General features: G+C 60.8%; 1 protein-coding gene across 1 annotated transcript in view; it reads right to left on the minus strand.

Moving 5' to 3' along the window:
• Positions 1-7,852: 7,852 nt before the first annotated feature.
• The window catches only part of ALDH4A1 (aldehyde dehydrogenase 4 family member A1), a 33,233-nt gene continuing 16,240 nt past the window's right edge, over positions 7,853-24,845 (minus strand). The window contains exons 4-15 of the mRNA XM_086364789.1: positions 22,837-22,884; positions 21,952-22,107; positions 19,504-19,653; positions 19,354-19,428; positions 18,072-18,259; positions 15,382-15,455; positions 12,890-13,086; positions 12,699-12,746; positions 11,635-11,787; positions 10,872-10,993; positions 10,223-10,341; positions 7,853-9,333 (exon numbers count right to left, since the gene is read on the minus strand). Of these exons, the coding sequence (XP_086220915.1) occupies positions 9,221-9,333; positions 10,223-10,341; positions 10,872-10,993; positions 11,635-11,787; positions 12,699-12,746; positions 12,890-13,086; positions 15,382-15,455; positions 18,072-18,259; positions 19,354-19,428; positions 19,504-19,653; positions 21,952-22,107; positions 22,837-22,884 (1,443 nt within the window). The 3' untranslated portion in view covers positions 7,853-9,220. The remainder of the gene's footprint in view (positions 9,334-10,222; positions 10,342-10,871; positions 10,994-11,634; positions 11,788-12,698; positions 12,747-12,889; positions 13,087-15,381; positions 15,456-18,071; positions 18,260-19,353; positions 19,429-19,503; positions 19,654-21,951; positions 22,108-22,836; positions 22,885-24,845) is intronic.

The raw sequence follows: 24,845 nt of genomic DNA on the forward strand, positions 1-24,845 counted from the left end.
TGCTGCACAACTTGTGGGATCTTGGTTCCCCAACCGGGGACTCAACCCAGATCCACAGCAGTGAAAGCGCAGAGTCGTAACCACCGGCCGCTAGAAATCAGTCCCAGGCTGCCAAGCCTTCAGCTCTCTTGCTACCTGGTTTTTTGTGCTCTGCCCACAGGAGCTGTCACTGCCATGCCCACCATGAGGCTGGGGAGAGCTGGTGCCAACCTCCCCCAGTGCAGGCCCCACCTCAAGGCCGAGGTGTTGGGAAGGACACGTCCAGGCACAGCGAGTGTGTGCGTCAGTTTGAAGAGGGGAAGTAAACGAGCTGGTTGCTGGGTGGCCCTCGAATGTTCCGGAGTCTCCCAACCAAGTCAGGTTATTTAGCAAAGCTTGGGAGTAAGGGGATGGTAGGGTAAGAGAGTATCAAAGTTAACTGGAGCCCTCCAGATGTGGGGTCGTGGCAGACAAGAGTGGCTGAGAAAGCCGTTCGTCCAGAGGTCACTAGCTGAGCCCCCTACGTGGCAGGGCTGGGTAGGGTACAAGGGCCATAGTTGGGACACACAGAGGACATGACTCCTGGTCTGCAGACAGAAATCAGGCCCCTTGTGAGGGCACCACTCATTGGTAGGTGCCAGGGGTACCAGGGCCACCCATAGCGTGGCGTATGGTGTCAGAGCTAAGAGGGCCTGCAGAGCTCCAAAACCTACCCATTATACAGATGCAGAAACTGAGGCCTGGAGCAGGCCAGTTGCCAAGGGCCAGAAAAGCAAGTTGATTTCCCCTGGACTCCAATCAAGTCAAAAGCATGTCAGGACAGCTCTGCAATGCCTTACGCTGTGCCGGCCACCAAGATGGGGTAAGGAGAAGGGGTGGTGTGGGCCGGCCAAGCGCTCCGTGGGGGCAGCAGCCAGGGAGCCTGGGAGGAGGATGGCAAAACGAACCCAGGTTATTTCTGTGGTAAACACGCTTGGAGGGCTCGCCCCACCCCAGGGACAGTGTGGGCACCCGCCATGCTGGAGGGCTCGCCCCACCCCAGGGACAGTGTGGGCACCCGCCATGCTGGAGGGCTCGCCCCACCCCAGGGACAGTGTGGGCACCCGCCATGCTGGAGGGCTCGCCCCACCCCAGGGACAGTGTGGGCACCCGCCATGCTGGAGGGTTCGCCCCACCCCAGGGACAGTGTGGGCACCCGCCATGCTGGAGGGCTCGCCCCACCCCAGGGACAGTGTGGGCACCCGCCATGCTGCCGTTCTGTTTTACTCTCACCACCGTTCAAGGTGCTGCTGTGAGCTCTCCAGTTTTCAGAGGTGTCTGAGGTTTGGAGAGGAACAGTGACTGATTCAAAGCCACATGGCAACCATGCGGATTGGAGGAAAACAGGACCCTGACAGGGGCTCCCGGGAGGAAGGAGCAATGGGGTCCCCTTGCTTAGTGTGGTCAGTGCTGTGGTCCGTGCTGTCAGTCTGCACGGACGATCCTCTCTGAAGAGCGAAACCTACAGAAGGAAGGAGCTCCGGACGGAGAGTCAGAAGTCCTGGTTCCGGGTTAGCTCTGCCCCCATCGGAAGGCTACCCCTGGGCCGGTGGCTTCCACTCTGTGGACCTCAGCCTCCCCATCTGTAAAATGGACTCAGTGCGTCTTACAATTTCAGAGGCAAGGATCCTTTTGAGATCCTGACAGAGTCCTGGACACTAATGCATATACCCACAAATGCAGCCATGCACCCAGGTCCAGAATGTCACGTGGCTCAGGCCGTGATTCATGAGATGACCTGGGCTAGATGATCTCCAAGGTCCCCTCTGATCTTGATGTCACCTAAGAGGGGCGAGTGGGTGAGGCTTGGGCACTGGCTGTCCCAAGGACAAATGCCAGGGGAACCCTGAGGCTGCGGCTCTCCTTCAGGACTGCACATACTGCCCATGCACACCGCGTGGGGACCCAGGCGACCGTCATGGGCCGGTCCGGGGCCTGAGTTCCCCATGCTCACACCTGTGTGGGCGCTGGTTGCCAAAGTGATGGAGAACCGTGACCGACTTATGCAAAGTCCATGGGGCAGGGGCCGGCCGTGGAAATGGGGGCCCAGAGAGGATGCCCATTTGCCTTGCATCTGCTTCCCAGGATGCTTGCGGAAAGGAAACGGCTGTGCTCGCTCTGGGCTGGAGGGGGCTTCCCTGAACCTCCCTCCTCCCCCATCATGGGGGTTGGAAAGGGGCTGGAGCATGGGGGGCCCACGAGGGGCCTGACCCCAGGGGCCTGGGGGGCTGCACCAGCTGCTCTCCCCGACCCCATCCTTGCGTACCCTCTGCTGGCTTCCCTGCCCACCTCCCCTCCCTTTCCCTCTGTCTCTCTCCTATCAGTTCTACCTCCTCCAGGACCCAGTGGGGCAGCTGGAAGCCTGGCTCCAGTTCAGCTGCCCAGGCAGGGGTTGGCAGGCAGGGATTCCCCAAGGAGCCCCTGAGCATCTGCTTGGTTCAGAAACACCCTGGAACAGGGCACAGGGGGGCCTCAGAGCTGGTTCTCAAAGCAGCCAGCCTCGCCAGTCACGCCTCCGAGAGTTCAGATGTCGAAAGTGGAGTGGGCACGATGATCCCTAGAAGCTGGGCGCCAAGGAGTCAGCGAAGGCCTGAGGAAGGACTCTGCTTGGTGGGGACACCTTCTCGAGTACAGAGATCCACTCGAGCCCCCTTTCCAAACTTTGTTGGGTGACCTCAAGCAGGCTCGGTCTCATCCAGAAAACGATCTGAAGATCCCAAATGACCACAAGTCCAGTGAGAGCCAGAAAGGTGATCGTCACTGAAGAGAGCGTGAAGGGCTGGGTGAAGAGCGCTGGTCTTGCTCTGCGGGCTCCGGAGTGCCCGGCCTGAGGCAGTGGCCAGTAACCACCCAGCAGGCTCTGAGTCCACTCAGCTTCACCTGTGAAGTGGGCACAGCCGCCCTCATGGAGGCTGATTAAATGAGATGAATACGTGAAGCCCCTGCTTGATAAATGATGGTGAATATTACACTGCAGCGTCGATGGCTTTGCTCCTAGCGTGGAGCTGGCATGCTAGACATTCTCGATTCTAGGCCCGATGAAGGCCTGGGGTCTGTGACTCTGTCGGACTCTCCTTCCTGAGACTCAGATCTCACCGACCTGGGTTCCAGTCCTGGCTCTGCCACTTACTGGCAGTGTAACCTCTTCTGGGCATTTATCTCCCCACGGCTCTCCTTCTGACGACGTCTGCCCGGGTGCATGTGAACCCCAGCAGAACATCAGCTCCCTTGCTTCACCCCAGCCTCTGTGCCCCAATGCTTGCGAGGCTGAGGGGTGCCTGCCGGCCACCTGGGGCCTGGAGAGAGGGCACAGCAGAGCTCCAGGAGAGAATGCTGAGGTGCCCCGGGCACCTGAGGGTCGTGTGGCATCTGCTCCACCACACAGGGTGGCCGTCATCAACCTCGGAGAAGGGGCACAAGGCTGGCTGCCTGTCTCTGGAGCCACTGTCTGCCATGCCTCCTCCCACCCCCTGGCTGGATGGCTCCTGCCCAGAAGCCACTGGATTCCTGTGAGAGGCCAGGACAAGCAGGTGCTGGTATAGCCGGTGGGAACAAGTTCTGCTCTAGCCTCTGCCCCTGCCCCTTACTGAGCAGGTCTCCCTGAGCCTCAGTTTCCTCATCTGTGAAATGGGGCCAAAATAACACCTCCTTCCTCCCAGGCTGGTGTGGTCCAAGGTAATTAGCAGGAGCACCAGCCCATGGGATAAGGAAGCCCAGCTTCAACTCCTTTCTGACCGCAGGCACCCAGGCCGATGGTGTTGAGAGAGTGAGTGAGGGTACGTTCTCCTTCACTGAGCATCTCATCCTGGGCAGGTCATGGGGCCCGGTGTGCACGCACGCTCAGTCACTTCAGGCTGGTCTGACTCTGCGACCCCATGGACTGTAGCCCCCCAGGCGCCTCTGTCCATGGAATTCTCCAGGCAAGAATACTGGAGCAGGTTGCCATGCCTGCCTCCAGGGGATCTTCCCGACCCAGGGGTTGAACCCTCATCTCCTGTGTTTTCTGCATTACAGGCAGGTTCTTTACCTGCTGAGCCGTCGGGGAAGGCCATGGGACCTGGCACTTGGTTCTAAAACTTGTCATTTGATCCTCAGGTCCTGGAGAAGCGTCAGATCTGCAGTTGGAGGGGCCACGGCACCGGCAGGGGGGCTGAGGCGGGCATTCGCACCGTGCTCGGTGGCCAGGCAGGCAGGGGTAGGGACAGAAACACAGACGGCCGCCGCCTCCGGGTGTGTTAGCTACCTCACCCATCCGTTCCTCAGTCCCCCGTCTGTAAAACAGGCCCAACGGAACACACCTTCGGGGTCCCAGTGAGGATCTGAGGGTCTGACGTCTAGAGCACAACACCTGCGTTCAGTGATGGCGGCTCTCACTATTTCCTGCGCTGCCTCTAGACAGAGAACATACAGGAGCTGTGATGATGGGTGCGAGGGCGGGTGAACTGATGAAAATGAAGACGTGGCTCTGTGGAGAGGGTGGGTCTGCAGCCTGCTGCTTCCCCCCAGAGCCCCGCTCCCCGCAGGAGCTTCAGGTCTGCCCGGCGACTGGGGCACAGGTGGCCCCTAATTTCCTTAGCGTGCACGCCCCACTGGCAGCCCGTGGGCAGTGGTGTTGGGGACATCCGGCCTCAGTCAAATGGTTCACGCTCCAGCCCAGACCTGCGGCTGGGCTCCGGCCGCAGCAGGGAAATGAAGAGGCTCCTTGGGCCACTGTGGACACGGGGACTTAACTGTGGTGAGCATGCAAAGAGGCCTCGGGCACGTGGGTGGGCACTGGGCCCCAAGCCTGGGAGACAAGGAGGGTAGAGAAAATGGAGTGAGCAATGAGCCACCCCCTGCCCTCATCCGGTGGAGTCAGAGGCACTGGGCTGGGAGGAGACAGCACAAAACATCCTTACAGGCACAGCTGGGAGTCAGGGAGGGTGACAGGGGGCGGGTGGGGGGGGTGGAGGGGGTGGGTGTGGCATCCATAGCCCGGGTTCACACTCAGCCCTTGACCAACCCGCTGTGTGACCTCATTCAACGCGAGTGCCACAGGCCTTCCATAAAATGTCGTTAACAGTTCCCTGGTGAGGTCAACATCAACGTCAAGGCTCTACTGAGGCTAGAGGGGGAAGCACGTGGCCAGCGGTCAGCCAGCTGTCTCAGTGCGCCCGTGAATAAGTCACTCCATTCATTCAGAAACGATAACAGGGCCTCAGTATCCCTTTCTACAAAATACAGCTGCCTCCTTTCCCTGAGCTCCCACTATGTCCCTGACTGAAGTCTCCCCACTCTCTCCTGACCCCATCCCTCACTCTCTCCTGACCCCATCCCCCCAGTCTCTCCCTGACCCATCCCACACTCTCCTGACCACATCCCCCGACTCCTGACCCCATCCCCCACTCTCTCCTGACTCCATCCCCCACTCTCTCCCTGACCCCATCCCCCTCTCTCCTGACTCCATCCCCCACTCTCCTGACTCCATCCCCCACTCTCCTGACTCCATCCCCCACACTCTCCTGACTCCATCCCCCACTCTATCCCTGACTCCATCCCCCCTCTCCCAGACTCCATCCCCCTAGTCTCTCCTGACCCCATCCCCCCACTCTATCCCTGACTCCATCCTACTCTCCCTGACCCAATCCACCCCCCACCACGTCTCTCCCTGACTCCATCCCCCACGCTCTCCTGACTCCACTCCCCGCCACCTCTCTCTCTGAGCCCAGTCCCCCCACTCTCTCCCTGACTCCATCCCCCCATTCTCTCTCTGATCCAGCTCCCCTGGCACACGTCAGTGGCAGCCCTGAGTGAGCCTGGGTCAGGGCTTTGCCCAGGGTAGAGTCCCTTCCCCTCCCTCCAGGTCTAAGATCCTCACCTCGGACAGGGGTGGGAGATGTCTATGAGGTTCAGGAACACCTCCTTTTACACTACTAGGGGTGAAGGCAGGCCAGGACGCACCTGTCCTCCCCTGCAAGTCAGCTGGCTCAGGTGGAGTTTGGACCTGTGGATTCTGGGCTCAAGCTAACTGACCATGGTCGCATCCCGTCACATCACCTGGCCAGCAGGCAGATTCTTTACCTGCTGAGCCATCCGGGAAGCCCATGGGACCTGGCACTTGGTTCTAAAACTTGTCCTTTGATCCTCAGCTCCTGCAGAAGCCTCAGACCTGAGGCTGGAGAGGCCACGGCACAGGTAGGGGGTCGAAGTGGGACGTTAGCGCCGTGCTCGGGGCGCCTGCAGCCTTGTGTGGACATCTGGGTGGAGGAGAGAGGGTGGGTTTTGGAATCAGACAGAGCTGGGTTTCCAGCCTGGCAATGCCACACCTTGCCAAGTCCCTTCACTTTTCTGCACCTGTGTTCTCATCTGCAAAATGCGGGCAAGGCAACACTCCTCCATAAGACGGCTGTGCATGAAAGAAAATAGATGCAAAGTCTTCGGCACATGTATGAGTCAGGGTCCTGAAGAAAAGCAGAACCTCTAGGAAGGCACTAGAGACAGACACGGAGAAAGCTTGATCATAAGGAAGGAGCCCATATGATCATGGAGGCTGCAAAGTCCACAGCGCAGAGTGCTGAAATGCAGGCCAGAAATGCAGGGAGGAGCCGCTGAGTCCAAGGCAGCCACTGGCAGAGGTCCTTCCTGCTCAGGGGAACATATGCCCGGGCAGGGGGCGGGGCGGGGGTGGGGGCGGGTGGTGGTGGTGGTCAGTCTTTGTTCTCTTCAGGCCTTCAACTAATTGGATACGGCCCACTCACTTACGGACAGTAATCTGCTTTCCTCAAAGTCCACAGATTTAAATGTTGTGTGTGTGTGCTGAGTTGCCTCAGTCATGTCTGACTGTGTGACCCCGTGGACTGTAGCCCGCCAGGCTCTTCTGTCCATGGTATTCTCCAGGCAAGAATACTGGAGTGGGTTACCATGCTCTCCTCCAGAGGATATTCCTGACCCAGGGATAGAACCCATGCCTCTTATGTCTCCTGCTGCTGCTGCTAAGTCGCTTCAGTTGTGTCTGACTGTGTGACCCCATGGACTGTAGCCTGCCAGGCTCTTCTGTCCATGGGATTCTCCAGGCAAGAATACTGGAGTGGGTTACCATGCTCTCCTCCAGGGGATCTTCCTGACCCAGGGATAAAACCCATGCCTCTTATGTCTCCTGCTGCTGCTGCTAAGTCGCTTCAGTCATGTCTGACTCTGTGCGACCCCATAGACGGCAGCCCACCAGGCTCCCCCATCCCTGGGATTCTCCAGGCAAGAACACTGGAGTGGGTTGCCATTTCCTTCTCCAACGCATGAAAGTAAGAAGTGAAAGTGTCCGACTCCTAGCAACCTCATGGACTGCAGCCCACCAGGCTCCTCTGTCCGTGGGGTTTTCCAGGCAAGAGCACTGGAGTGGGGTGCCATCGCCTTCTCCAATGTCTCCTGCTAATCTCATCCAAAAAACACCTCCATGGAAACATCCAGAATAATGCTTAAGTAGACCCCTGGGCATCATAACCCAGCCAAGCTGACCCACGAACTTAACTATCACAGCACTTAATGGTGGTTGTTTTAACAATGGGTAAACAGGTTAACATTGTTGAATCATTAATTCCATATCTGGCATTGCTCTGAGCACTTATGTGAATTAACTCATTGAATTCTCAAGACTGTGTGTGTGTGTGTGTGTGTGTGTGTGTGTGTGTACCCAGGCCCTCAGGCTCTAGAGTTCCTGCCACTCACATAGGACTTTCTGCCATCAGGGCTCACCCTTCCTTCCATCACATCACGGGCACTGTGCCCCTGACACCCGGTGCCATGTTGGCAATGTCACCGGACTTAGAAGGTGACCAACCCCCACCAGAAAGACCACCAGTTTGGTTAAGGAAGAGGCATTTTATTAGGTGGCATCAGGGCAAATCCCACGGCCGCCTCACAGTGCAGAACTAGCAGAACCAGGACCGCCTCCGGCCTGCCCGCCGCCCATCCTGGCCCCCATGAGAAACAAGCCTGTTGGCACCAGGCCCAGCCCAGACTGCGGGCCATGGCGTGACCGTGCACTGGGGGAACAGCCACTCCAGCCCCACAGGGGCCCCACGCCAGCCCTCGGAGGTGCCTGGAGGGCCCCCTAAAAACTCTCCTCAGAGTCGCTTCTTACCTGACCACCCAGAACCCACCCAGGATGCATCTGAGTGTCCCCCGATCAGCTGCATCGACGAACAGGCCTCCGAGGGGCCAGTCCACACACAGAGCCACGAACATGCCAAGGAGGAACGATTCTACAGGTGAGCCTCAGCCAGGCCAGATGGGGACCCGAGGTGAGGTCTTGGGGCACTGGGGAAGGTAGGGGCAACATCTACCTGGGCCAGTGGGCACTGAGCTCCTGCAGGAAGCCCCAGGCCACAGGAGGCTCTCGAGGCAGAGCCCAAGAGCTAAGGAAGTGGCAGGAAGGGCCCCCAAGGTCTGCCAACCTCACAGGCCCAACAGGAAGGACTGGCACCTTGGCAGGTAGACTGCAGAAGCCCCCCAGCCCCATCGCCTGGAGACCGCCAGGAATCTGAGGGCCTCTGAGAGCTCAGGCACTCGGGAGCAAGGCACACGCGGTCTAAGGCGTTTGGTTGGGCGCAGGTACCTGCTGGCACAGGCGGGTACCTGCTGGCACAGGCGGGTACCTGCTGGCACAGGTGCGTCTGGGCAAAGAGCTAGTGAGCAGCACGAACCAAACAGGGCAAGGCCAGCTGGTGCCCCCACGACCTGTGACCACAACGTGGCAGCCTGCAGGCCACCCTGGTCACCCCTAACCCTGGAGACCCGGAGAAGCCAGGGGCCTCGGTGGGTGTGGCGTGCCAGGGCGCCCAGAGCTGCCTCCTCCTCCTGCAGATCCACGCGCTTCTCCACTGCCACGCCCCAGGTCCCTGAGACCCTGGACACAGCAGAGAGGAGCGAGAAGGGGACTGATGGAGAACCAGTTAGGCGCCAAGGTCACACTCACCAGGCGGAATTTCTAGGATACTCTTTGGGGGCAGGGGTGGCAGCCCTACACCTCCCCACAGCGTGATCTCAACCCAGAGCCCACAGCTGACTCTAAGGGGTGGTACAGGCCAGGACGCAGGCCGATGCGGGGCAGGGGGCAGGACTTGGGCCTAGAAAGTCGCCCCATGGGGGCAGGGTGGAAGCACGGGGCGTGGTCAGTGCACTGAGGTCAGTCGTCTGGACGGACGGACGGCGGAGGCGCCAAGAGGGCTCACTGCATGTACGGGTAGCGCCAGTCCCCCAGAGGCCGGTGCGTCTCCTTGATGACCTGGGGCGACGTCCACCGCAGGACATAGTGGGGGCCGCCCGGCTTGTCATTGGTTCCTGTGGAAAGACAGCTCTGTTTGTCCCCCGACAGATACAGCAGCTCTGGGGAGAAAGGAGAAGGGGCGGGGAGGAGCAGACGGAAGGAACGGGCAGCAGACAGCTAAGCCAACCCTGACACGGCGGCCAGGGCTCCCCGAGTGCCTCTGGGCAGAGGGCACGCAGCCGGCGGTCGGGGGGCAGGCGCCGGCGAGCAGACAGGACGCCCAGGCTCCCCAGGTCCCCGCACCCCACCTGCACGGCGTGTCCGAGAGGCAGGAAAGCACAGTGGAGGGCGCTGGACAGGGAGCGGGGAGGCCCAGGTTCTGGCCCCGGCTCTGCCACTAGGCACCGTGACCTCTGGCAAGTCCCTGCCCCTCGCCAAGCCTCAGTTTCCCCATTTGTAGACAGGAGGGGGCTGGACTGCAATGGCCTGGAAGACGGTAAGTTGTGTTTACTTGCTAAGTCGTGTCCGACTCTTTCTGACCCCATGGACTGGGAGCCAGGCTCCTCTGTCTATGGGATTTCCCAGGCAAGAACACTGAAGAGTTGCCGTTTCCGCCTCCAGGGGACCTTCCTGGCCCAGGGATCAAACCCGCATCTCCTGCACTGGCAGGTGGGTTCTTTACCACTGAGCCACCTGGGAAGCCGAGATGCGGGTGCTGGACCCAAATCCTGGCTCCACCACTTCTTAGCCACGCGCCCCCCGGGCCTCAGTTCTCCCCTCTGTAAAATGGGAAGAGCACGGGCAGCACAACAGGGGGCTGTCGGGAGGACTCAGTTCGCACAGGGCCTGGCCCTCCGTGCTCAGCCGCCGGAGCTCCTCCTGTGCCTCTTAACACCCTCGAGATGAAGCAGCAAGGGTCTCCCCCAGGACCTCACCCCCTGCTAGAAAGGAGGACCCGCTCACCCGAGGCTCGGGCGCCCCCAAAGGGCTGCTGGCCCACCACCGAGCCGGTGGACTTGTCGTTGATGTAGAAGTTGCCCGCGGCATGCCTCAGCAGCTCTGTGGCCTCCCGGAGAACGTCCCTACAAGGCAGGGCGGCGCTAAGAGGGCGGTTGCCAGCGCTGGGCCCCTGCCCTCGGCAGCTCGGGAACCCCCCAAGCCCCAGCCTGCCCCCACAGGTTCCAACCCCGCCTTCCCCTCTTAGAGGCAGACGCAGGGAGGCAACCAGTGCCACGGAGAGAAGACGGGGCGAAGCCTCAGCCCAGCGTCATGGTGCCCAGGGGGCCCTCCACCAGGACCTCCACCAGACGAGGGCAACGCCTGGGCCCAAGCCCCGCCTTCCGCCCTGAGCCCCGCCAGACCGGGCGGCGGGCCACAGGCACTGACTGTCCGGCCCCGGCCCTAGAGGCCTGGCTTCAGCAGCCAGCAGTGCGGCCCCAGCACCAACGCTTTACCAAGGAGCCTGCGGCCTCTGTCTACCTGCCGGCCGGGGCGGAGTGAGGGGCATGGAGAGCAGCAAGGGCACGTTACTGCTGGGATCCGCGTCCGGGGTGGGCTGTCTCCGGGGACAGGAGGACGTCAGGACTGGCGCCGAGGGGCCGCGGCCACTCACTTATCCTGGGCGAACACTGCCCCCGTGAGGCCGTAGCTGGTGGTGCTGTCGACCAGCCGCAGTGTCTCCTTGTATTCCTCGTCCGGGTAGACGTACACGGCCAGCACGGGACCGAAGATCTCCTGGAGAGAAGCCCCAGGGTCGGGCCCCGCCTGGACCCGTCCCCGAGGCTTCCGCCGCATCCCCCCGCCCCCGATCCCCTTCTCAGCCCAGCAGCCTGGGCCAGGGCTTGCCTTCTGGAGGGTTCTCTCCAGGACGGCTCCTACCCTGCCCACCCCACCCAGCCTGGCAGAAGATCCAGAGACCCTCTGTCCTCCCTGCCAGCCAGACCCACCCCCAGAGCCAAGAGTCCAGGCCCTTGGGAGGGGGACACTTCTGGCAACAGGCGGCCAGGGGACTGCCCTGTGACGTCACCCGGGGGCTGGGGACACTGTCATCCTGAGCAAGTGCCTAACTTCTCAGAAGCTCAGTTTCTCATCTGTAAAATGGGAACGACACACCAATTTCCTGGCCCACGCTGACGACTCCACAGATGTTAGAAGCTGAGACAGCTGTAGGGGCCTCCGGGGCAGCAGGCAGTCGGTGCTGTGACCTCAGCCCGGCCAGCAGTGTCAGGGATCTGGGGTCAGGAGGCCTGAGCCCAGGGCCTGGCTCTGCTCTCCCCGGGGGTGAGGCAGGCCCCTGGCAGGGCCGTGCCGCGCTCAGCTGTGAGACGGGACAACGCCCGGAGACGCTGCCCTCCCAGCCCCTCCCGCCCCGTCACCTCCTTCATGATGGGGTCCTGGGGGTCCTTGGTCTCGACGATGCACGGTTCCACAAAGTAGCCCACGGAGTCGTCACACTGGCCCCCGGCCAGGATGGTGAGGCTGGGCGAGGAGCGGGCGTGCTCCAGCCACTTCCGGATGCGGCCGAAGGACTGCGGGATCGGGGCGGGGCGTGTCAAGGGCCAGCTGGAGGCCGCTCCCAGCAGGAGCCCCCAACACATCGGCCCCAGATTCTGAAGGGGGCGAAGGCAGGGTGCAGGGGTGGCTGCGAGCAAACAGGGCCTGGCTAAGCAGGGCAGAAACAGGACTGGACGCGCAGGCTCGTGTGTATGTGTGTGTTAGAACACGCACAGAAAGAAAAAGAAAGAGTCCGGCTCTTCGGCCCCGTGGACTGTAGTCCACCCGGCTCCTCCAGCCACGGGGTTTTCCAGGCAACAGTATGGGAGTGGCTTGCCATTTCCTTCTCCAGGGGATCTTCCCGACCCAGGGATTGAACTCTGGTCTCCCGCATTGTAGGCAGATGCTTTACCGTCTGAGCCACCAGGGAAGTCCAAGAACATGTACACTTACATATAAACATCATGCAAACATACATACATACAAATGAGTCTTTAGGTTTAGGTGTGCAGGCACACGTACGCCTGCATTACATGTTTCTGCAATGCAGACCACACACGTGCCTATCCACGTGTCCACACGCGTTGCCGGATTCGTCTGTGTGTGGAGATGTGTGTGCGTGCAGCTGTGCGTGTGTTTACACAGGTGGACCTACGTGCATGACCCCACACAGAGGTCTACGTGACTGTGTTCACGGCTGTGCGTGTACCTGTGTTCACGGGTGTGCGTGCAGGTGTGCGGGCGAACACGGGCACTTTAAGGGGGCCTGGAGGCAGGGTGTGCAGGAGGCGAGCTCCTCTCTGGGTAGGGATGCCTCTATTCCTTCCAGGGCTGGCGGGGGCGGCAGGGGCTGTGTGCATGGATCTCAGGCTGACCTGCTCGAAGCAGCAGATCTGGGTCACGCTTCCCGCCCCCCACCCAGCACAGGCCTGGCACCCCCCTGTACCTTGGCATCAATCACGGCAGAGAAGAAGGTCCCAAAATCCTCTGCAGGCTGGAGGCAAGGGAGACACGGATGGAGAGGAGGTGGCCATTGGCGTGAGACAAGAGGAGTGCCCCCCCCCGCACACGGCACCCCCCCAGCGGCCAATCCCATCAGCCCCCCGCTGGGCCGCGGCAGGAGGCTGAGCCACTCACATTGCCCACTTTGATCCCACCGAGCTCCTCCAGCAGCCGCCCTTTGATCTGCGGCCACAGCGAGCGGGGCGCGTAGAGGCGGGAGCACGCTGAGCACTTCTGGCCGCCGTACTCAAAGGCCGAGCGCAGGGTCCCACTCACCACGCTGTCCACGTCGGCCGAGCGGTGCACGAAGTGGAAGTTCTTGCCCCCGCACTCTAGGGGGCGGGAAGGGAGGGGCACGCGTGGGGCAGTGGGCCTTGGGGCCGGCCCCGGGGCCCAACATGCTGCCTGCTCCTGCGCACAGGGGCCAGCGAGCAGACCCCAGGACGGGCGGAGGAGGCCGTGAGAAGCCATACGCCCTGGACACTGACCAGCCAGGCCTGTCCTCCCACCCTACAGATGGGAAGACGGAGGCCCAGGCACGGGCGAAGCGCACCAGGAGGCGTCGGGACCAGCTTTCCCATTTCACAGACGAGAAAGCTGAGCCTGGGGATGGGAATGCTGCCTAACACAAATAAGGCAGAGGAAGGGCCAGAACCCAGGGCTCCCGGCAGCAGGCACAGCTTCCTTTGAGCCTTCGCCTGATCCCCAGCCGGGTCCACGGCCAGGGCTGGCTCCTCTCCCCTCCGCATGGCGGGGACACCCCTCCCTGGTCCCCTTGGTGTGAGAGAGCCCAGGGAATCACGCCACCATCCGGGCCTTACTACTTTCTTCCTTCAGTTAAACATCAGCCGACAGCAGCTGGTGTTGCAAAGCACTCACTACCCGCCAGACTCAGTTTCAAAGCACTCTGCGCCCCTTTCACTGAAGCCTCGCAGCAACCTCCCGTCATCACCCCATTTTAAAGACAAGAAAACTGAGGCACGGAGAAACTAAGTCGTGTACTCAAGGTTGGGAAGTGGTGGAGTGAGCCGCTGTCTTTCTCCTTCAGGGAGATGGTGGGAAGGAGACTGAACTGAAAACCATGCACAGCTGACCCAAGGGACTCACTGTTTCCCAGCTTACGAAGGTTGGACGGGGGTGTGCCGAGAGGCTGGAAGTTAGAGATGCTACCGCTGGCCCTGAGCAGAGTCACCTGCCCTGACACCCCTAACAAAGCCCCACCAGCTTAAGAGGCAAACGATTACATACAGGATGGATGAGCAGCAAGGCCCCTAGCACAGGAAGTATACTCAGTGTCCTGTAACAAGCCATGATGGAAAAGAACACGACAAAGAATATACAGATGCATAACTGAACCGTTCTGCTGTACAGCTGAAACTAACCCGATACTGTGAATCAGCCCAATTTGTAAATACCGCAGCCTAAGACTAAATCAACCATACTTCACTAAAACTTCTTTTAAAAGCTCCCACCAGCTCAGGAGTGGGGTCCAGTCTCCCTGTGGGTCCCGCTTCACTTCCAGGAGCGAGAAGGCTAGGCCAGCAGCCCCAGCTCTGCCCTTACGGCACTGTGACCCACTGGGGCCCCTGTCAAAACAGGATTCTGTACCCCAAAGAGCTTCAGAGACACTACACACCAACCCTGGCTCTTGCACATTAGCGAGTTAAAGGCTCTGAGAAGTCCTGCAGGTAAGGAATCCGTTTCGCTTTAAACACAGTGCATGCCAAATGTCCTTGGCCACAAAGCTGTGGGAACATTATTACTTCAACAAGACCCATCCCTGCCGAGCTCTCAGCCCCGTCTCCTGCCCCACCCCACCCCCTCTCCCAGCTACACTGGCCACGTCTCTTCACACACAAGCTCATTCCCACCTCGTGGTCTCTCCACTACCCGTTTCCTTGGCCTAGATCTGGGTGATGCAACCTAATGCAACATGGGAGTCACGAGCCCCGTGCGGCCATTTAAATTCAAACTGATTAAAACTGAACGTAACTTTCACTTCCTCAGTCACAAGAGTCCCGTTTCCAGAGTGCTGCGGCCACACGCGCTGAGCGGCTACCCTACAGGACCACACGGTGAAGCCCATGTCCATCGTTGCAGGAAGGTCCACTGGACGGCGGTCCAGCGTCCGCACCCGTGACGGTCTGCTCTCCAGACCTCGGCGAGGCTCATTTCTCTCCACTGTTCAGGTTTCCGCTCAAATGCTCCCTCCTTGAAGAGGCCCCCCACCCTGGAGTCACAGCCGCCTGCCACACCCAGCCTCCGGGCGGCCCTGCCTGTCACCTCTTTGCTCTCCTTTAATGAGCCACGGCCCTTCTCACCCCACGACGACGTCATTTATCCAGCTGTTTACTGCCGCCTCCCACGGCTGGAACAGAAGCTGGTGACGGCTGGGTCTCTGGCTCTCATCACCCTTGCATCCCCACCTCCAAAAAGCACCCCTGCACAAACAGCAATTCCCTTGCTGCATGAGGAATGGATGAGAAGTGCGCGCTCTGAGCCAGAAGTTCTCGGAACAACCCCCGGGCCTGCCAGGGTGGGGGCTCCAGGCTGGAGTGCTCCGCCCCTGCAGAGCCCCCCAGCTCCTCCTCTCCCACGACGGCCGCGGCTGGGGAGGGGGCCCTTACCTCCAGCCAGGCGGGGGAAGGTCCGGAACCGGTCCAGGTTCTGGGCCACCTGCTTCCACAGGTGTTTGAAGGTGCTGAAATCAGAGGACAGAGTGGGGATCAGGGCGCCGGGCTCAGGCACCTGCGCAGGTGAGGGGCCTGCTCCCCGCCCACCCGACTAGAGGGCGGGGTACAGGGTCAGCAGCCCGCTGGAGGCTGGCGGAGGTGACAGCTGGCCATGGGCTGCGTGCAGGGCCTACGAGGAGGCAGCAAGGGGAAGCTTGGCAGCAAGGCAGGGCAGAGAGGGGCCCCGCCCCCAGGCCAGGGGGCTCCTGTCCCGACCCAGGCGCACACAGCTGTGTGATCTTGTGCCCAACACTTCACCTCTCTGGGCCTCAAGTTCATGCCACATCTGGAATCGGGCAAGAACAATTTCGCTTGGTGGGGCCGTCTTGGGATGGCTCTGATGTGAGTCAAGTGCTGAGGACAGTGCCGGGCATGCCGCGGATGCCTGACGGGGCACACACACCACCAGCATCTGTGAGGAGCACCTCGAGCTCACACCCGGGCCCAGGGACCAGGGAGCATCCTGGGAGAGGCGGCTCAGGCCCCCGCCTCCTCCCGGGGCTCCAAGTGTGACCAACCTCAGCACCACAAAACAATAAAAATGCTAATCACCAGGGAGCTGGCAACACAGTAGCTGATACTAATTTATGACTTTCCCACCTTGGAGCCCGCTGCTCACCAGAGCATGGCAAATGGGGGCCAGGCCCGCTCCGCCCGCTAATAGGCAGGGACCCGTGGGGCCCGTGGCTGGCGGAGAGGGCCTTTTGGAAAACCGCCCTCCTCAGCAATTCTAACGCGGCCGTCGCCACCCGGCAAACCTTGGACGGGGTGGGTGGGACCCTGAGGTCAGCAGAGAGGGCAAGAAGCCACCGCGGCGAACCCAGGATACCTGGGAGACCCAGAGCAGAGGCCCCGACCTCTCCGTCCACACGACCCGCGGGGACCTCAAACTCACGGTGACCAGCTTCTGGTCCATCTCCTTCCCGAGGCTCCCGGGTGCCCAGCCGTCTGGGGAGCCCACCTTGGTGAACAGTGCCCCCTCCAGCCTCGAGCCTGGATGTCCCCACTGACCCCCGACCCCATAGACAGGCGATCGAGTCTCCCTGCCACCTCCTCAGCCCATCTCTCCCGGCTCCCACCTCTCTACCCGGGTTCAGGCGTCGCTCTCCCTCTCCAGATCCTCCTAACCTGTCTCCTGCTCCCAGCTGTGAGAGACGTGTGCTCAGGGCAGCCAGAGCCATTATCTAGGTCAGAGGCTGCACACGCAGGCCCCAGAGGGGCTGAGGTTGTCCAGGCATGCGGAGACGCAGGGCCTGTCGGGATGGCGGGGAACCAGAGACCACCCACCCGTCTCCAGCCCGTGGTGCCACACGGAAATGCAGGCCCCGGGGGACCGGGTTCGCAAGTGAAGCCCCATTTGGATTTTCACATGAAAGTATCCCGGTGGTACACGGCTGTCCATCCCTATTAGGAGTCAAAGAACACAGAGCCACTGGCCAGGTCCAACTGGAGAGCGAGCACTATACTCGCTTAAGTCTGACTGATTCAGCCACTCCCTCTAAAGAATCTGCTTGCAATGTGGGAGACCTGGGTTCCATCCCTGGGTCAGGAAGATCCCCTGGAGAAGGAAATGGCAGCCCGCCCCAGCATTCTTGCCTGGAGAGTTCCATGGACAAGGAGCCTGGTGGGCCACAGTCCAAGGGGTTGCAAAGAGGCAGGCACGACTGAGCGACTGACACTGTCGCGCTCACTGTCCTGCAGGTAACCTTCCACGGCTCCTACCATCTTCAGGATAAAGTCCAAACACCTTCACGGGTCCTGCAGTCACAAGTCTAATCCCTCCAGAGGCATTTCCCTGATGGTCCGTGGTTGAGACTCCACACTCCCAATGCAGGGGGCCCGGGCTTGATCCCTGGCCAGGGGGACTAGATCCCACATGCCTCAGCTAAGACCCAGCGAGTCACAACAAAACAAAAACAAGCCCCAGAGGCAGGACCTGACCCTCCCCGCGCTCACTGCCCAGCTTTGGCGTCAGCAGAGCCCAGCAAGCACAGGGCTCAGTGAACATCAGCTGAGTGCACGAAAACACGGCTGTGACCAAACCACGTGCCGCCCCCACCCTCTGACCCTCAACCCCAAGCTGCCCACTCCAGCCTCACGGGACTGCGTCCACCTCCCAGAGCACAAGAGCCTCAGCCTTACGCCTCTGCACGTGCATTCTCCCGCCTAGACTGCTCTCCTCCACCTCTGCCTGGCCCACTCCTCTGCTTAGACGCCACCTTCTCCAAGAAGCCTTCCTGACTTCTCCTCCAATTCATTCCAAGCTCCCCTCTGTCCTTTCTAGGGTCAGAGGTGGCATCAAAATCCGTGTCGCCAAATACCTGTAGGCTGCTCCTGGCCTGTTGGCCTGTGACCCTCTTTCCTGTCCACTAAACAGTCTGACCCTCACAACGACTCTGCAAGGTAGGAATCAGCACATATGCAGGCTCAGAGAGGTGAAGGGGCTTACCCAAGGGCCACTGAGCGAGGAGGCGGGACACAGTCAGTGCCTGGCCCCTGAGTCACAGCCCCGGTTCTCAGACAGAGGTTGGGAGGCCTGGGGAGCATCCCCAGGCTACCCTGCCCAGCCCTCCTTGGGGACTTACGGCACACTGCCTGTGAAGTTGATGCCACACAGGTGCTCTGAGCTGGTGACAGTGTCCCCGAAGGTGGGCCCATCGGCTGGCACAAACTGGATGATGTTGGGGGGCAGCCCGGCCTCCCTGAGGATGCGGTAGACGGCATAGCTGGCCAGCATGGCAGTGTCGCTGGGCTTCCACAGGACTACGTTGCCCTGCCCGGGAGGCACAGTGATGACTCACAAGGCCGAGGGCGGCCAGCAGCCCCGACCCCCACCCTACCCCAAGGTACAGCCATCCCTCAGCTGCAGCCACCAGGTAGGTCCCAGTGCAGGCCAGGATGTCCCCAACCCAGCCCCAATCCCCCAGGTGCTGGGCACTGGGCCCTCAAAGTCCTTGCGAATGAGCTGACGCCCTGCCCTGCCTGCTCCCACGCTCTGGCCAAGGCTCCCTTCCTCTAGAAGTTTGTGCCAACTGATCCTGCCAGCACCCTTCAGGCAGGTCTGTTCTGGGTGTTTCCAAGTTGCCGGGCGCCCACGGGGTGAGGTTGGGACAGCACGCACAGGCCTCTGTCTGCACGTGTTCTGGAGGAGGGCACATGGGTGCTGGGTGTGTGCACGTTTGTCTGAGCACAGACGCACGAAGACGGGCCCGTGCACGAGCACCTTCCAGATCACCCGCCGCCCTGACCGCTCAGCCCTCCTGCTGCTCCCTGGGTGACCCAGGCCCCCCAAGGTGGTGAGAGAGCTCCCCCACCAACTCAAGGGAGCTCACAGCCACCTTCATCCTGACCACGGCAGTGGAGCCCTCTGACTTCAAGACCACTGAGACAAACCAAGCCCAAACCTCTACCTGTTTCATCATCTATTAGCCGTGCAACCCTGACGAATAAGTCCCCGGGCACAGAGCAAGCATTCAGAGGTGAGCTGTAATTATCGTTAGCAGCCCCTGCGTAACACTAATCCTGCACTGGGCCAGACCTGCCTGCTGTTAAGACGAGTCATAACACGGTCTCACTTGCTCTTCCCAACCCTGTAACGTAAGCTTTTCTGTTATTTCTATCTTGCAGATGAGGAAACGGCCTCAGAGGAGGGCAGGGGCCGGCCTGGGGCCACCCAGGGAGAGTGGGGCAATGGGGACCCAGATCAGCCTCCGACCCTAGAAGCCTCTCCAGGCGGCCAGCTGCCTCCACGTTTTGTGCCTCTCCCCACAAGGGCGGGGCCCCAGGGCTTCGACGTGGCCTCCTGACTGTTGAGGGGGAAGCGATGACTCGGTCCTGCCACCCCCAAGTCCGCTGTCCACATCTCACCATCAAGGCCGGAGCCCCTGCCAGGTTGCCGCCGATCGCAGTGAAGTTGAAGGGGGAGATGGCCGCCACGAAGCCCTGGGGAAGAAGAGGCGGTGAGGCCAGGCCCAGGGCTTCCGGCGGCTCCCCGCCCACGCCACCCCCGGGCGGTACCTCCAGCCCCCGGTACAGCATGCTGTTGGTGCTGGGCGGCACGCTGAGGGGCTGCTCGCCTTCCAGCTCCATGGCGAACTTGGCATTGAAGCGGAAGAAGTCGATGAGTTCAGCCGCAGCGTCGATCTCCGCCTGGATCACCGTCTTCCCCTGCCAGGCGGGAGGGCCCCAGGGTCAGCAGTGGAGGACCTGCCTCCGGAGAGCCCTCTCCCGACCCTGGACCCTGTGCCCGCAGTCACTTGATGCGCATGTGTGTTTGGGAGAAAGAACCAGGGGACCTGAGGACTGCAAACATCAGCCGTGGGGAAAGGCCTCTGGGCGGCTGGAGTCGGGCTCTCCAGGATCTGGCACACCCTCGCTGCACACGCGGTCGCTGGTGGCTGCTTGCCCTGCCCCGGACGCCCCACCGGGGAAGGGAAACTGCTCCTGTCTGCCTCTCTGCGCCTGCCCACTTTCCGCGCGGCCACCGTACTTCCTACGAGCTGCTGAGTCTTAGGTCAAATAAACAGGCATCTTCCTTTGGTCCTGGAGTGTGTGTGCCTCTTCCTGCCCAGGCATGGCTCACCTGGGACCCTCTGGAGACCCAACGTCCACCCGAGGGGGCTCGGCTCTATCGGGAGACACTGGGCTGGTGGTGGGGGTGTCGTAGCAGCTCTGTGCAGCAGAGGGCGCTCTCGCTACAGGCTGGCGACCTGGCAGGGCTGTGGGCGCAGCCTGAGCCGTGGGCGGAGCCAAGATCCTTACTGTGAAATGAACCCTCTCCCTCTGCTCCTTCCCCGCACTCTGTGCTCCAAGTGCTACCTGCCAGCTCAATAAGCACTCACTACAAAAGCGCTTATCAGGAGCTTCCGTGACTCCACGCAGACACAGAGCAAGACCCAGAAAGAAAGACAGAAAACACTAACGTGATTGCTAAGCCCAAAAAAGCTTGTAAAGACGCAGCAAACACATATGAGGTCATCATCACACCCCGATGCGGCCTGAGCTGTAACCAAGGAAGGAGCAGCATGTCGCGAGAGGCACAAAGGTGGAACCCAGTCCTTGTGGACTGGTGAGGTCCTAGAAGTCTCACAGAGGGGGTGTTCCTGGGCTAGACCTTGACAGTTAAAGAGTTCACAAAGTAGGGGAGTATTCCTTGGCGGCTCAGTGGTAAAGAATCCGCCTGCCAATGCAGGAGACACGGGTTCGAGCCCTTGTCCCGGAAGATCCCACATGCCTCGGAGCAACTAAGCCCGTGAGCCACGATGACTGAGCCTGTGCTCTGGAGCCCAGGCGCCCCAACTACTGAGCCCATGGCCCCGAGCCTGTGCAGAACAAGAGAAGCCACTGCAATGGGAAGCCTGCATCCCACAATGAGAGAGTAGCCCCTGATCGCTGCAACTGGAGAAAAAGCCCGTGCGGCAACAAGACCCAGCACAGCCAACTAAAAAAAAAAGTTCACAGGGCAGAGAGGACAGGGAGCATTCTAGCCGGGGGACCTAGGCCAGAGACTGGGGTCGGGATGTCTGTGGTGTCCAGGAGCCTGGCTAGGTCCAGACTGGTGATGTCGTGGGTGGGATGGTCTGGCAGGAAAGGGCACAGCAGCTAGCCAGCTGGACAGAGGTGGGGATGGAAGGGCCGTGGGGGCCGGGCTCAGGACTTGGGACATGACTTGCAGCCAGACAGCGAGAGCTCGGTGGTTCATATGCCTGGAGTGACCTGCGGGGGGTGTCACAGAGACCGCTGTGAGGCCTGCAGGGGCCTGAGAGAGCCTGGAGGGCTGTGTGGGGCCACTGTCAGTCCAGGCAAAGCACGAGGGCCTGGCCCAGGGCAGGGACAGATGGACACGAGGGGCTGCTTACAGAGGAGGGCATGCAAGCGTAGTCCAAGTCACCTGGCCTGTAATATATATGGGTCTGTCAAGGCTATGGCTTTTCCAGTGGTCATGTATGGATGTGAGAGTTGGACCATAAAGAAAGCTGAGCGCTGAAGAATTGATGCCTTTGAACTGTGGTGTTGGAGAAGACTCTTGAGTCCCTTGGACTGCAAGGAGATCCAAGCAGTCCATCCCAAAGGAGATCAGTCCTGGGTGTTCATTGGAAGGACTGATGCTGAAGCTGAAACTCCAATACTCTGGACACCTGATGCAAAGAACTGACTCACTGGAAAAGACCCTGATGCTGGGAAAGATTGAAGGCAGGAAAAGGGGACGACAGAGGATGAGATGGTTGGATGGCATCACTGACTCAATGGACATGAGTTCTGAGCAAGCTCCAGGAGTTGGTGATGGACAGGGAGGCCTGGCGTGCTGCAGTCCACAGGGTCGCAAAGAGTTGGACACGACTGAGCGCCTGAACTGAACTGTCCTCTTTCCTAGGCCTGGTGGGTCCTGGTGACCCATGCAGCAATGTCTGCCGAACTGGACGAGGTGCGACCCCCACAGCCCCCACAGCCCCGCGGGTGCCTCACCTGCCCCACCATGGTCTTGGCCAGGACCTCGGCCCTGCGTGGCCCGCTCAGCAGGTCGGCTGCCTTCAGGAAGACTTGCGCCCGGTCCGCCACAGGCTTCAGGTCCCACTCCTTCCTGGCAGCCAAGGCGGCCCCGATGGCTCTGTGGAGCAGGGCCTGATGAAGAGGGAGAGGTTGGGGGCTTCCTCCCATGGCAGCAAGGGAGCAAGAGGAGCGATCCGGAGAGATCACTATCCACCCAGGGAGGACCCCTATCTCCCTCCCCCTGACAGTGGCATATGCTGGGTCCCACAGCCAGCTGGGCTGCCCCAGGCTCGGAGCCTGCCCCCCTCCAGTCAGGAGGAGCCCAAGGCGCCTACCAGTGGGTCCCATGCCAAGGACTCGCTCCATTTCCCCTCATGGCCTCCCCCAGCTCCCGGAGCCTGGTACTCCCAAACCCGCGGTTCAGGGCCTGCAGCCCATGAGGTCAGGACCTGACCTCGTCCTTGTCGGGCCAGAGCTGCAGCCAGAGACAGGCCCCTGCTGGCATCCCAGCTGCCAACCGCCCTCATCGGCACGTGACGCCAGTGCCTCGACCCCGCGCCCTCGCTGGCCTTCCCTGATGCCAGGTCTCTGCCCCTTTCTCTCCGCGATGCCTCCCGTTTCCCAGGCTCAGCCTTCCAGAATCCCCTCCCCCAATCAGGGCATGCCCCAGCCCTGGCCCAGGCAGCTCTCATTAGGCCCACGTGAGCCCTGGCACACCTGGCCTGGCCAAAGACACCTGCCCAGGGACACCCTCAGTGCCAGCCCTCCTACCCCAACCATGGCCCGAGAGGGAGGCCGTAACTGACCTCCACCCCCACGGCAGCAGAGGTCAACTCACCAGGCAGGCCGCCAGGGACTCACCTTGTCTGCGTAGCAAAACTTGGCCACCTTGTGTCCATGGTTGAAGGGCTGCAAGGAGAGAGCAGGGTGAGGCTGATGTCCACGAGGGAGGAGCCCTCCCCAGGCGGGTGGGGACGGAGCCGGGCTCAGAGCTTGCTGCCAGGCCAGAGTCCTCCACACGCTCGCTCTCCCCGCTCCAATCCCCAGGAGTTGCGTGGGGGCAAATGAGGAGCTCACAGATTTGGGCAGACCACCCCCCACACACACGCCCCTCGGATGCCCACTGAGCCTCATGTGGAATCCTTAGGGCTTTGTTCCAAGTGTTCCCGTGGGGTCCTACACAAGACCTTCCCTGGCCTCCCTGGACACCCACCTGCTGCAGACTCCTCATCATAGCCCCCTACCCACCTTCCCATCCCAGCTCCCCAGCTGCCCATGGGCACCTGGCCCTCCAAACATCTCTGTCTGAACTCACTTCTGCCAAGCCCACACTCTTAACCCCTCCACCAGCCTAAAATCAGGAAGCATTCTAATGAGCCATGGGCTTTTTCTCACCCTCCTTCACCCTCTCCAATGGTTCGTTCCCCAGGCTCTTGGAAGAGGCTCTGAACCACAGCCAACAAGAATCGCACCGAATGCTCCGACCCCACCAGCTTCCTCCCTGCTCTGCAGCTCCCCCAGCCTCCTCCTGACTCTGCACCTGTGACCCCTCAGCTGGCAGTAAGTCCCCAGCCCATCTCATCCCCGCGGTTCAACTCAGATGCCACCTCAGAGGCCCGTGGACCGCCCCACCGTAAGTGGCCTTCACATCCCCAGCCCTCACCTGCGCTTTCCACAGCTCCTCTCACATCTGGAAATCTCTCGTTTGTCTCTCTGCTGACACGTACCCAACCTCACTCTCCCCAATGTCGGCTCCGTGAGGACAGAGCCATCTACTGTGTTCATCTGTGTCCCGGCAGCCAGCCCCCCTGGGTGTGGGCTGAGGGCACTTGGATGGATGAATGGGTTTTATTATCATGATTTATAAGTACCTCCTGACTCTTTGTGACCCCATGGACTGTAGCCCACCAGGCTCCTCTGTCCGTGGAGTTCTCCACCCAAGAATCCTGGAGTGGGCAGCCGTTCTCTTCCCCAGGGGATCTTCCCGACCTAGGGATCGAACCTGGGTCTCTTGCCCTGCAGGCAGATTCTTTACCTAATCTGAGCCATCAGGGAAGCCCCATAAGTACCCCCCCCCCGCCCCGCTAGAAAGAGCTAAAGTCACCCTTTTGGAAATTGTCTTCCAACTTTAAAAAGGTTTCTCGCTAATAATGCCAAGGAGTAAATTGCTTCATTTACGCGCCGTGGCACTTACTTTGCAACTGGTTGCGCCGCACAAAGCTGGAAACCCCACGTACAGCCCTGACATCAGAACGCAGACACACGTGCGCTCACACAAACACACATTCCACTTCTGCGCGTAGCCAAGCTGGCTGTTTGCTCTAAGCCTTTCTGGGCTACAACTGTCCCTGCCGTGACAAGGGATAAAAAGACTGGAATGGGGCCTCTGCCTGCAGTTGAAGTCGACCCAGGGTTCACCCTTAGGCGGATGCAGACCTCCATTCAGCCGTGAATCCTGGGCAAGATCCCAGCTGCCACCAGGGTGTCACTCTCGCCCTTGAACAGACGGACAGCTGGGGGCACAAGTGCGGATGCTATTTCTTAACCATCAAGCCCAGGGACTTGTTAGGGAGAACAGGCTGTCTATCGCGGCCCCATTTCTAGCAAAATCCCCGCTGAGAGGAAGGCTGAAGGAGGGTGCTGGAGGGATATGCAGACCCGCTCCGGCTCCGGCCGGGGCTCCGAGAGGCCTGCACGGCCCAGAGAGGAGAGAGGGCTGAGCGGAGAGGGCTGGGGCTGTAGGGACCGGGGCGCTGGCGGCCGGACCCGCACAGGGGCTCACGGGGGGCCGCTCGTGTGGCCACACCTTCCTTCTCCCAACAGAAGCTGGATGTTCGGATTTATACATGAAATGGCCCCGTCTTTAGGTT

Source organism: Bos grunniens, chromosome 2, assembly GCF_055505025.1.
Source record: "Bos grunniens cultivar Pamir isolate PY7600 chromosome 2, Bosgru_T2T1.0, whole genome shotgun sequence".
NCBI lineage: Eukaryota > Metazoa > Chordata > Mammalia > Artiodactyla > Bovidae > Bos > Bos grunniens.